At 55.2% G+C, this 12,005-nt stretch overlaps 7 protein-coding genes across 7 annotated transcripts, besides 6 other annotated features; all 7 read right to left on the bottom strand.

Annotated features, from left to right (window-relative positions):
• Position 1: 1 nt before the first annotated feature.
• On the bottom strand, positions 2–445 carry TraAM80_01154 (UDP-Gal or UDP-GlcNAc-dependent glycosyltransferase; the record flags this gene model as incomplete). The annotated part of the gene is made up of 1 exon (XM_029378207.1): positions 2–445. A coding segment is annotated over one exon (444 nt), but the record flags the coding sequence as incomplete, so codon positions are not given.
• A 36-nt stretch (positions 446–481) lies between these two features.
• Positions 482–503: a microsatellite.
• A 475-nt stretch (positions 504–978) lies between these two features.
• Positions 979–1,746, bottom strand: TraAM80_01153 (uncharacterized protein; the record flags this gene model as incomplete). Its single annotated transcript, XM_029378206.1, has 1 exon — positions 979–1,746. One exon carries the CDS (start codon positions 1,744–1,746, stop codon positions 979–981), a length of 768 nt encoding a protein of 255 aa, XP_029241920.1.
• A 94-nt stretch (positions 1,747–1,840) lies between these two features.
• Positions 1,841–1,875: a microsatellite.
• A 445-nt stretch (positions 1,876–2,320) lies between these two features.
• Positions 2,321–2,347: a microsatellite.
• Positions 2,348–2,534: 187 nt separating this feature from the next.
• Positions 2,535–3,287, bottom strand: TraAM80_01152 (C-5 sterol desaturase; the record flags this gene model as incomplete). The annotated part of the gene is made up of 1 exon (XM_029378205.1): positions 2,535–3,287. One exon carries the CDS (start codon positions 3,285–3,287, stop codon positions 2,535–2,537), a length of 753 nt encoding a protein of 250 aa, XP_029241919.1.
• A 412-nt stretch (positions 3,288–3,699) lies between these two features.
• TraAM80_01151 (uncharacterized protein) lies at positions 3,700–4,626 on the bottom strand (the record flags this gene model as incomplete). The annotated part of the gene is made up of 1 exon (XM_029378204.1): positions 3,700–4,626. One exon carries the CDS (start codon positions 4,624–4,626, stop codon positions 3,700–3,702), a length of 927 nt encoding a protein of 308 aa, XP_029241918.1.
• A 246-nt stretch (positions 4,627–4,872) lies between these two features.
• On the bottom strand, positions 4,873–6,570 carry TraAM80_01150 (uncharacterized protein; the record flags this gene model as incomplete). The annotated part of the gene is made up of 1 exon (XM_029378203.1): positions 4,873–6,570. The coding sequence occupies one exon, from the start codon at positions 6,568–6,570 to the stop codon at positions 4,873–4,875; it is 1,698 nt and encodes a 565-aa protein (XP_029241917.1).
• Positions 6,571–6,888: 318 nt separating this feature from the next.
• Positions 6,889–6,911: a microsatellite.
• A 403-nt stretch (positions 6,912–7,314) lies between these two features.
• Positions 7,315–7,338: a microsatellite.
• A 736-nt stretch (positions 7,339–8,074) lies between these two features.
• Positions 8,075–8,133: a microsatellite.
• Positions 8,134–8,373: 240 nt separating this feature from the next.
• Positions 8,374–11,229, bottom strand: TraAM80_01149 (uncharacterized protein; the record flags this gene model as incomplete). Its single annotated transcript, XM_029378202.1, has 1 exon — positions 8,374–11,229. One exon carries the CDS (start codon positions 11,227–11,229, stop codon positions 8,374–8,376), a length of 2,856 nt encoding a protein of 951 aa, XP_029241916.1.
• A 443-nt stretch (positions 11,230–11,672) lies between these two features.
• Positions 11,673–12,005, bottom strand: TraAM80_01148 (receptor-type adenylate cyclase; the record flags this gene model as incomplete). The annotated part of the gene is made up of 1 exon (XM_029378201.1): positions 11,673–12,005. A coding segment is annotated over one exon (333 nt), but the record flags the coding sequence as incomplete, so codon positions are not given.

Here is a 12,005-nt window from a genome sequence, read left to right as displayed (position 1 = left end):
CGTCGTTCCACCACTCCGCCTCCGCCTGCAGCGCGGCAGAGTAGTTGTAGCCGTTTGACGAGTGCCGCGCGAGCAAGTAGAGCACAAGCATCGCACCGCGGAACTCGTTCGCCCGCGTCGCCACATCGGGGAATCGCCAGCACGTCGACCGCTGCAGGTTGCGCCGCCTCCGCCTCGCCTCGATATCCACTGATGGAATGCCAAGAACAATGAGAAACTTCCGCTCCTTCCACGTCTCCACAACACTGCGAGGAACATGTCGCAGCGCCTCGTCATCCGAAGTGCAGGAGACGCCTCCAGACGGTTGGCTAGGGCTGATGTGCGGGGCACCCTTCGAATCCAACCCAGGGCCGATGTCAAGGGGTTGAACTTCAAACAGCGCAAACAGAAGCATGAGGAAGCAGATGCCAACGACTGAGGCAAACCTTTTTTCGAGCCGCGCCATCCTTACTGCGTTCTTGTGGAAAGGAGAAAGCAGAGATGTTTTTTTTGTTGTTGTTGTTTCTGTAAAATCGTTGTTGTGAGTTGCGGTAGGACGAACGGGAGTGGTGGAAATGATGCCAAGTGTTTGTTACAAAATTCAGTCGTCGTTTATCGTGTTTCTCAACAGAGTTTTTCTGTTGGGTTGTCGTACGTGTTGCACGTCGTGGTGCATTGCTCCCTGATAAAGGTGTACCAACGTGTGTCTTTGTGTCCAATAAGTTTCATTGGCTTTTTTTGTTTTTCTCTGCATGGTCACATTCACCTCGTTTGCTTATGTTTTAGAAGATTGCATGTGGTGACGGTGTGTGGTTGGTGTCTGCGGTAGCGTGGTTCCCCCATATGGCCGCACCGCAGCACGGTGTCTTAGCTTCTTCGCTCAGGCGTAGAGACACTTCAAAAGATGGGCAAGGAAGAGCGTCACAGGGTGCGTTGTAAGTGGACGCGGCAAACATTTGCGGCGTCGCTGGGGTAACGTACGGTGGTGGTTGTAATGGCTCACACAAGAAGAGTTTGGCATGAAAATAAAGAGATGGCGAAGCAAAGCGCCAAGCAGGAGGATGGGTGCTTGTGAGGCCACAGCTCCTCCAGGGTCCCCCAGCTTTTAGGTGCCGCAAGTGATTCAGCAGCAGAGGGCAAACGCACAGCGGTGAGGTGCAGGGCGAGGACCAACACGGCGATACAAAATAAAATCGCACCCACAAATGCATGCACCGTTGAAGAAGCTCGCAGACAGTCACACGGGCGGTGACGTCCAGAGTACGTCTCGCATGCCCCGCATGCCAAGTCACTGAGGCCATCCTCCCCGCTCTCCCCCAAAAAAGGTAAAACAAACGCATTTGATGCATAAGCCACACGGCTTCGCGCTCCTGCCAGTGATGCCTGTGTGCGGAGGGTAAAGTGAAATGCGGTCCGGCGGCACAGCTCATGTGGTGCATCAAACACATGAGAACAACCGATGAACGAGATGGCACCCATCACGTAAGAAGATAAACGTAAAATCAAGAAGAAAAACAAAAGCCCACCAAACACATTGCAGGCGTGTGCTCGCATAAACATGTCCCTCGGCAGCATCAGCGTCACCGCGGTAAGTAAATCCGTGCAACGTGGACGCAGACGACACGGCAAAAAACGACGGAAATAATGAGGGTTGAAAATGGCCGTGAGAAACTGGTACGCCTTGACTGAGCAGTGGGTGGCGGCGCACTCACCGCAGCGCAAAGAGCAACAGATAGACGGTGCAAAAAGGTCCCTTATGAAGTCCATTGGGGCAGATACTCATGGGCCCAGCGAGGAAACCACGCATGCACACAGGCATGAAAAGTATGCACTCCCAAAGTAAAGTGAGACGGGGATGAGTTGGTGGTGGTGGTGGTGGTGGGGAGGTGGTGGTGGGGGGAGCATTTTTCGGCGTGGAAACTCTGCAAGGAGTTATGTTCCGCCTGATGACTTAATCAATGAAATAATTCAGAAAGAGGTGGTCATCCACGTCTTTTCTCTTCTCACCCTGCACAGCATCAGACGTCTGAGAAGCGCGTTTGAGCCGCACCAAATGAGCCGTAAACCCAAATTGGCCCTCTCACAGATGCGCTCAATTCCCACTGTTCTCGCAACCTCCACTTCACACCTCACTTCTGCAGTGAAGCTGCACGTGACCAAAGCACACGCACACGCATACACACCGGTGAAAGGTGTACCACGCATCTTTAATACAAATACGCAGCCAGCGTTGAAAGTTACATTACACCTCATGTTTTCTTGAGGCCAACGGGCATATGCAAACCATGTGGGTGACGCCTCTCCTTTGACCTCCATCTCCTATAGCAGACCTATCATGTAGTTTTCTTTTTTTTTCTATTCTTTTGTTGTATCGGGCCCACAAGCCGCCATTTTGGACGGATTGCCCCTCGTCCACGCGTGTGGCACCGCCTAGAGAGTGAGAGCCCGTTTATCCTTATGATTTCTCTTTTGTTTCTCTCCCTCCACGTCCTATACTCCCCGCTTGTGCGAGAAGCGCAGCACATCTAAAAGCGCTGCTGGTGGGTGGAGGTGTGCTACTCCGCTGCGGCCTTCGACACCTCCGGGTAGCTCTTAAAGGTCCCAAACATCCAGTCCCAAAGCATAATGTACTGGCCGTAGTTGTAGTGAAACTGCGAGTGGTGCAGATCGTGGGCGCAGACGTTGAAAACGTACGGAATGCGCACATCAATGCGTGTGTGATTGAGGCCGGCCAGTGTGCCGCCAATAAAGATAAAGGCCACAACTGTCAGGGCGTGCACCTGACCCACAGGTGTGACGCGTGTGAGCAGGTACAGGACGAAGAGGTGCAGATACTCCCCGGTGACATACTCAAAGGGGTGGTCGTTGATGGAGTCGTCAATGCCGCGAAACGGTGTCACTTGGCGGTGGTGGTGCTTATGGATGAGGGGGTAAATCGGCGGCCAGTGCAGCCCCCAGTGAAAGAGGGTGTAGAAGAAGTCGTAGATGACAAAGAGTGTCACAAGGTGCAGCGGCATCCACGCCACCGAGCGAAGAAGCGCGGGCCCATTTAGGAAGTCCACACAGATGCCGCTCACTTCAGTGTTGACGACAAACCGATAGGTGTGGTAGACAAAGACGGCCGTGACAAGTTTGGCAAAGACAATAAAGATTTTGTCCTTCAACGCGAGCGTCCGCAGACACTGCGGCCGGTCCCGCAGGCGGGCCTTCACCACCGCCGCCACCAGCGGATACAAGATACGCTCGTAGAAGGAGAAACCGAGGTAGATAGCTCCCGTGAACGCCAGGTCAAGCGCCAAAGACGACATCGTTCAAAAGATATCTTGCGCCTCCCGCCGTGTCCTTCACTTCCAAATGACTTCCTTGCGGATGGTAGGGAGGCGGAACGATGCCCGGTTCGCCGCGAAAATGAGTGTTACGCAATCGCAAATAATATTCCCTTGCCGTGCGGCAGTGCGGTGGGTGCCAAGCAAAAGCGTGGGAAACCGTCGAAAGAAGAGAAAGCGTGAGGGAGGAGAAGAAGAGGGGGAAAAAGAAACGCCCTGACAGAAGAAGAAGCTCACGCAAAGCAACAGAACAAAACATAAACGGACGCACCGCACCCTCCACCACCAAAAAAAAAAAGGGCGGAAGGAAGCACAGAGACACGTCCATGCGTCGTCGCATGCATAAATTATCCACATATACAAAAATAACAACAAAAGTCAGTTGTACGAACACTCACCGACCAGAAAAAGACGTTTGGGGAGCATACACGTACGTCTTTGGAGCCGCCACCATCAACAGCAGCACACTGCAGGTAGTTGCCACAATAATGCACAAAAACACAGCCTGCCTTATAACTACCCACATGGGCGCCACAACGGTCTGCCAAAAGAGCTTCGCACCTGGAATTTTACTGAGACAAGACGGCGGCGGCGGGCCCACGCCAAATACGTGCCCTAGCTTATCCATGCGACGGGACTGAGTCGATGTTCCATCAATACCGCGCTGCAGCAACTCGGCATTCGCATCGAGTCGCATGCGTTCCTGCTGCATCAGGTCGCTCATGCGAATGGCACCCTCCTTCATGCCCTTAATGGCTTCACGAATGTCTTCCATCACCTGCGCGTGCGCCGCCTCCTCGTCACTTGCGGCCGGCACCGCGTGCGAGCGTTCGCTCACCTCATTAGGCTGCACGCACGGCGACACAGCGTGTGAAATGGGTTCCTCGTCACGGTGATAGACACAGCTGAGGATGCGTGCCGGCTCACACATACAGCACGAGTCCTCTTGCACCAAAAAGGGCGCACTAACGGCAAACGGGGGTCTGGGGGTGTGCTCACGGCACAGCAGCCCAACACACGGCACAGGGACACCGCTCTGGCTTCCATCGAGTGACACCGCGTCCGCTAGAAATGACCTGGCGGCACAAAGAAGGCTGGAGACTGCCTCGTCACGACAGGCGTCCTCCCCCAATGCGCGTAACTGCAGCTGTGCGGAGAAGAGCAGAACCCCCAGGCGGCGAACGCATCTTAGAAACTCAGCGCGGTTCCTTTTGTCCAGACCACGCGCGTCTGCCTCGGGGTCCGTGGCACGCAGCAAACGCTGCGCCTTCGTCAGGGTCCGGCGCAGGCGCAGGATGCAGGGCCGCAACGACGCCTCCATCTACGCGTAGAGCCGTAGCGCAAAGTTCCGCTTCCAGACAACGCCAATAAATACAACTAAAAAAAAACGGGGGAGGTGTCAAAGGAGAAGCAGCCAAAGGGAATTACATTTTTTTTTTAAAGCAAAGAAGCAAGCGGCAACGAAGAAGCGGTTCACAAGAGCAAAGAAAAATAACAACACAAACAGCAAACAGATAGAACACTTCTTTTGGTTTGCGTGTGTTGTTCACCTGCACTTTTTCCTGGTTCAGAGCACATCAGGGGTGTTCTCGTGTGCCGCGGCAACGGTGGCAAACGCCGTGAAGAGATGCTGCGCGTAGTGCCGCAGGGCTCGCACCTCCTCGTGTACGCCCTCCGCGGAGTGCAGGAGCACTGCGGAGATGGTGCATCCCTTCGCGAACAGCGCATAGGCTAGCCGACGGCGATTCATGCACGTAATGAGTGGAATATCGCGCGACACACAGTGTGACCGAATTTCCTCCAGCGTTCCACCTACTCCCATCTCCTGCACCGTCCTTCTCTTCCCGCCAGGCAGCTGATGCGCGGCCGCCCCCGCGCCCCTCACCGCCTCACAAGGTCCGTTCATCTCCAAGGCTGCATTGACCTCAATATCGGAGGCGAGGAACACAACGGGAATGCGCGTGGCAGCAGCCCGTAGCCCCTTCAATGTTTCCCGAAGCCCGATGGTATAGAAGCGCCTCGCCTTAAACTGCAGCGGTTTTTCCTTCTTCATACGTCGCTGCAAATGATACTGCTGCTGCAGAATTGTAAAGACAAGGTCATCCAGAGCATCAGTTATAACGTTCGTACAGTACAGCCCAACAAACTTCACTGTGGGGGGTACGGCTGGCCCCGTCAAGCTGGCCTGTTCCTGCTCATTCTCCGGCCCAGCATCTACAAAGCGGGATAGTTCCTCTTTCGCCACACGCCGCGGGTACCGGTGGCTTCGCCGATCAATCCATGTGGCAAGCGCGTGGCAGCCCACCCCCACCTGCGCCAGTGAAGGGTAAAAGTTCATGTAATTCGGCTCGCCGATCAACTCCGCCGTGCCGTCCGCGTCACCCGCAAGCTGCAAATCGTTGGATGCTGCACAGCATTCCGCAACGCTCTCGGACGACTCCACCTCGTGGCGCGGCGGGCAAATGGTTGAAGCGGCCGTCTCAGCGTCTGGTAACGCCACCACATTCAAACGCCACTTTAGTGCTGCCGTGTTTAGGCGTTTTTTGAGCTGTCGGATGTGGCGCATGTGGCGCCCTGCCTCCGTGTAATTCCTCCCCCGCATGGCCCGATGGAGTTGGCTGTAGATCACCCCCATGTCCGCCACAAGGCCCTGCATTCTCCGCAGCTGCGTCTGCTGCGGACTTGCATGTGCCGGCGTCTCAACAGACGCCTCAGGCACATTTCCGCCACAATCTTCAGGCTCCGTCTTTTTGCTGTTGAGGCTCACCAACGGCTCGAGAGGCTGGGCGCCGTCGCTGCAGGACAGCATGGATTCAAATACCGCCTTCCTCTCTGCATTAATCGCCCGCCTCAACTTCGAAAACTGCGCACGATGATTAAACGGCGTATCAGGGTCACGCCGTTTTCCCTTCCGCCGCAAAGCCCATGCCTGGGACACCTCCATGTGCTTCCTCGGGCGTGCCCCTGACGGAGCCGCCGTCGCCGCACGAGGAAAGAGCAACACTCCGCGCCTCTTCGTTTCCCAATGCGGGTCTTCGGTCCGCCTCGACCCCGCTACATTCAACGCCCTCTCTTCCCTCTTCTGCCCTAGATGCGTGTGTGGCTGCTGCAGCCCCGCCAGTGGCGAGGATTGTGACGGCAAGAAGTCACTCATGTACACGGCCGTTCTCTCCATCATTCCATGCCGGCGTCGGCGGTCCCCTCGCCGAGGTGTCGGCTCAACAGTAGCATGTTCCTGCGCCTCCTTACTGCATGTATTCGGCATGTGTGCCACACAGGAGTCCAGCCTACGGGAAAGAAAGATAGTCACAGTTAAAGGTACGTGTAAGAGTTGGCAATCGACATGCGGCATGGAAAAGAGACAGGCCGCCTTCCCATTCACAGCGCCGCGGCGAAAAAGAAGCAGCGCATAATGGCCATTATGTACGTATACACATGTTTTAATAGGTAGGAGGGAACATGTAAAAGACGTCTGATGGTGACGGCTCACCCCGCTGAGTGAGTGTTATTTCCGCACACCCACACACGCACCACAATCCTTCCTCCGTATTCGCTCTAGCGACACTCCTCACAGGCCGCCAGCCACACACACACACACACACACACTGGACTCGCCACACCGCAGTGCAGCACGACGACAGGCAAAGAACGGGAAAGGGGGAAAAAACAAAAAAAAGGCAGCACGTAAAACATGGCAGACAGTAAAAAAATTAAAAAAAATGCGCCTGGATGATGCAGTATGCCTTCTTCTATCAAGTAAAAAGACACCACAAACGAGGATCACCGTTTGGCTCCGTGTCTCAGACACCCCGCTTCAGGTAAGATCTGAGGAACACACTCGCGCGGCAATAAAGCGATCAGTTATGTCATGCATAATTCTCTGGGAGCCGAGCCCTCGTAGCGAGTTCGTAAAGTGGCAATTCGTTAGAGGCCTGCAAACGGCGGGAACTTCCGACTGGAGGGTAATTTAGTGGCACCGGGGTTAGTGGGTGAGATAACAAGTGGGGAGAAACAAACAACCAAACAAACAGACTACACGCACCTCCATCCACCGCGGCACCACTGAACGACACAAAGTTGCGTAAGCACTAACGCTGCAGCGGAGTCACACACGACACCCCAATTCCCGAGTTACTTAGCCCCATCTCCTCACACACTCCTCCCAGGGGTTCCTCCGGAGAACGAGGAGGAAGTGACGGGAGGAGGTGGGGGATTATTATTTTTTTTGTTTTTACAGGCAAAATCAGCAGGGCATACGAGCGCTACACCGGCAGCGACAGACAACGCCCAGCCACTGAACCCGCATGCGGAGTTCAGCAGGAGCCCTCAGCGTGCAGGCAAGAAATGCAAAACAATAGCCATGAGAATCAGCAAATAAATATATGTATGCACATGCGAGCGCAGAAACAAGACGAAGCTACCACCGGCTCACCCCTCGTTGCCTCCGCCACACACACACACACAAAGAGAAAAAGAGAGAGGGAGTCACACTGCACTTGGAGTTCGTTGCCGTTTTGCCACATCGCTCACTTCTCTCCGGCGACGTGTAGCAGCGGGTTTACCACCGGCTAGCCAGAAGACGAGGGGCATGCACGATCCACAACGGGATTCGGTGGCAGTGGGGCATCCGGCCGTGTCACAGCGCCACCAGATAAACGCACCAAAAAAAAGAAAGAGGGGGCGGGGGGACGGAGCACAGCGCCAGAGACACGTCCACAAAAGGCACCGCGCGGGAAACGATTTGTTGGCGTCGTGTTTTCGTGGGCACGAAAAACAAACAAACAAATAACGATAAAAATAAAATAGTGACCAACGACACAGATAAAGACACGTGAAGACACACTAAAACAGTCCTCGCTCTCCCTGTGGGGGGTATTCATACGATTCCGCCGCCACCGCCGTCCAACGGCAGTGCGACAACCACCCACCCACCCACAAGGAAGAAAACACAACATACAGCACAGTAATGGCACGGAGTCTCAATCGTACACACGCAACACACACGTCTTCTGCATGGCTAACGGTAAGCTCAACCGACAACCCGCACCGTGTGAGGAGTTCAAATCCCTCACGACAAGGAGCTCAAAGTGTCAACGGTGTCACATTCGCTTTCTCCAAGCGAAGTGACGCGGTCCGAGGTTGGGGGCTTCTCACAGGATTCGAAACTAGTCGTGCCCAGAGGCTGCTCTGTTAGATCGATGCAGAGCGCACCTGGAAGCCGTTCACCCATGGATAGAGAAACTGTTTCTGTAGAGAATGAAGTCGTCGACACACCACCCTCAAAAAGAGGTGCAGAAACCACACTAATGGGCTTACAACTCGTGTCGTCTGTTACATTATTGATGGCGGCTGCACCAACCGTCTGCACCGTCAGCGGCCCCACTTCTTTTCCGCTGAGCGCGCCCCGTGCCAAGAGCTGCTTGGGATCCTCAGTGACGGCGTAAACAGCGAGTAGCGCATCGGGTCCTGATAGCTCACGCCCAGCATAGGTTTGATTCTCAGCGTTGCCCACCAAAGCACACCTTCCACTTGGCAAAGGTGTTTTCTCATCCACCGCCGGCAGCGGCCGTTGGCACTCCCCACGCGGCGCATCGGCGCCAAGCGTGTCATGTAGGGTTGTAAAGAAGGTGGGAAAAGTTGGTGCCTCCGACTTACCTTCTTGCCTTCCAACATCAGCGCTCGGTGGCGATGGCGGCGGAATATCATCTAACGGCTTCTGCGAGCTGGGAGTGACAAGGGCAACCGTAGAAGGCGACACTGAAAACAACGTCGATGCATCTAGCATCAATGAAGAATGCCCGTCATTCGCAGCCCCATCAGTTACCGAGGCATGCTGAGGAACACCCCTTAACTCCACCGTGGCGGAGGGCGTCCTGCAACCGACCAGCTCATTTTCGCCCCTTCTGGGCTTCAGGCATGCATGAAAGGCTGCTGCACCGAACACCTGCGCTACGTCATTAGAAGCCACAAAAGCGCACTCCTCGGCGTCAAAAGTCGTCTTGCCCACAGCTTCAAAGGCAGAGGTGTCTCTATGAGCGTCACGATAACTCGTAGAGTCCTCGCGAGACGCACAGAGCAATGCAGGCGGCTTCGCTGTTTCCGACAAAACACGGCTGTGGGGGCTGAAAGTAATAGAGGCGTTGTCTTCCAACAGGCGAGGACATGCGAGAGGCGGACGCCGGTTCCCATCTTCTTCTGCAGGCAGCACCGACACAAATGGGGAAGGCAAACTAAGGTCTGAACCCTCCTTGTCGTGGCATGCGTGCGCAGAAGTGACGTCCGTTTGCTTTTGGCCCGCGGCCACGAAAGGGTTCAATTCCGGTCTGGCGGCGGCCGGCAGAGGCACGGAGGGCGCAGTTGCCAACTCCTCACCGGAGACAACCCTACGTGCCCTTAGACAACGTGGGAAGCAAACCACTATTATTGCTGCTGCTAACAAAATGGCGGCAGCAGCGCCCAAAACGATCAGAGCCGTAGAACCGTGTCGCCCATTGAAGGAACACGCATCGTCCTTCAGCGTGACGCTCACCAGCGTTTGCGTCCAAACGTAGCGGTGACCCCAAAAAGTCACGTTCGCCGCAACGAGGCACAATGTTAAAGCGTTCGGCAACTCAAGACCACTCCTCTTGATGCGTATGAAAGGTGCATTGGGCGTTGCACTCCGTGCACATGCGTATGCTGCGTTCAGCTCCGAACCACACGACGCGGTGCTGGGCAGCAAACACAGATAGTACGGCATACTCCGGACAGCAAGGTCTCCCCCGGTCAGCCCAACTATCAGTGCGTCGCACGACACATTCAAGACTGCAAGTGCAAAGGCGTTCACAAGAGCCGTCACGGGTAACGCTGAGAGCGCCACACCACAGGCAGCAACGTCTGCAGAGGCTGAAGAACAAGACGAGAGTTCAACGCACACAACATATTTCCAATGATGCAGGAAAAGCGGGCGATCTTCTGCGTAATGTATGCGATCCGAGAGGTGAGCCCTTCTACAACTGTCGACGTGCATCACGTTTTCCAAGGAGACTACCTCGCTCTTTTGGCAAGCACCATAGGCGCAGGGTGCCAAAAACACCTGATGCACATGGGACAACGGATTGCCTAACGCCGCATCGTACACTTTGATGGTCACCCGTGTTCCGTTCACGACATACAGCGGGATCGTCACGAGCGACTTCACCTCAAGAAAGGATTGACCCCACGGCAGGTAGTGGCCGCGCCACCCATCAGCGGTCACGCAGAGTGAGTAGTTTCCAGGCAAAGGAAGATGGTGATAATCCGTCACGTTGTAGCATCCAACGTCTGCACCGCAGTTTGTCGCGACACGGTGACACTCCACACCAGCACGCACCAGTAGGGTACCGGCAACAGCACCCTCGCACGGCATGTTCGTCTCCCACGCAAACTGCATCCCATAGTACGGAAAGGGTGCTACGAAGCGTGCGTGGGTGGTTTTACTACTCCAGAAGTATATGGATGCGTTGGTCGTCACAGGCTGGAACTGAGCGTCACCCGCCACGAAGCGCTCGGTGATGACAAGCACCATCATCCCTGACGGGGCAGCAGTATTAGGAACAAACAAAATGAGGTTTGATGACGCCTCCAAAGTGGCCGGCCACCCGCCGCACAGTGTGCCTTCCGGAGTGTAGTACGAGGCGTAGAGGCGCAACCCACTGAGATCCACGGCGTCGCTGACTTCGCAGTAGTACGTTATGTTGGAGGGGCTGAGAACTACGCGGGGAAAGCAGTCCACCAACCGCGTCGGCAGGTTCGCCTCAAGCAAGGGAGAAGACACATACACGCGACCAAAGAGGGTCCCAGCGTACTCCGCGTGACGCAAAGAAAACACATCCGTGCACGATAAGAAACACAACACAACACTACTCAACAACATCCGCAGCAGCCCACAACATATTTTCCTCATCGCGTGCAACAAATGTCGCCCGCTACCTTTCACATCACGAGGGGGAAAAACACACGGGGGAAAAAACCCAAAATATCATCAGCTTCGCCCTCAATGCATACAAATACTAATGACGCACAAGTGCATGCCTATACGGGCAAAGTGCCGTATACACAAACAACATTTTTTAAAAATAACAAACGATGGAACCAACAGGTAAAAAACAAAACACACATTCGCACAGGCCCACCAAGACATGACCACACAAAAAGCGTATGTCTTACAACACCTCCCCCACAAAAAAAAAAAAACAACTCCCCACCGTAGTCCCCAACCACAAGGTCGCCCACACCACATACCGGTGCTGGTTGAGAGGGACGCCATGAGCGCCTTGCGGTCACTCACGCATTTACGGTTACACAGCGCCTGCGCGAGCACCTCGCCGGCAACCCACCCATCAACCATCACAACTCGCCTTCGCTCTCATTCTTGAGAAAATGCTCCGTGTCGTTATAGTCCGTCTGCCCACTGTTCGCCAGGTAGTCCCGCATCACCCCCTGGAAGCGCTGAATGGCACCGTACTGCGTGTCCCTCGCCAGCGGGGTCGTCCCCGTCGAGACCACCTGCCCGCGCACAAACTTCGCACCACCATCAGCCACGACAGCACGCCAAGTCTCCACAACAGCGCTCTGCACCGCCGAGGGAGCCAGCAGGTGCGCACCGGCGGGGCGGCCGTCCATCAGCATCCTCCTGATGAACTTCGAGGTGTCTCGTGTCGGCGAGCCAAACACCATCAC

The sequence above is a fragment of the Trypanosoma rangeli genome (genome assembly GCF_003719475.1).
Source record: "Trypanosoma rangeli strain AM80 chromosome Unknown Tra_15.4_contig_00023, whole genome shotgun sequence".
NCBI classification, from domain to species: domain Eukaryota; phylum Euglenozoa; class Kinetoplastea; order Trypanosomatida; family Trypanosomatidae; genus Trypanosoma; species Trypanosoma rangeli.
The sequence above is the reverse complement of the archived record's forward strand: the minus strand, read 5'-3'. Positions and strand labels throughout refer to the sequence as shown.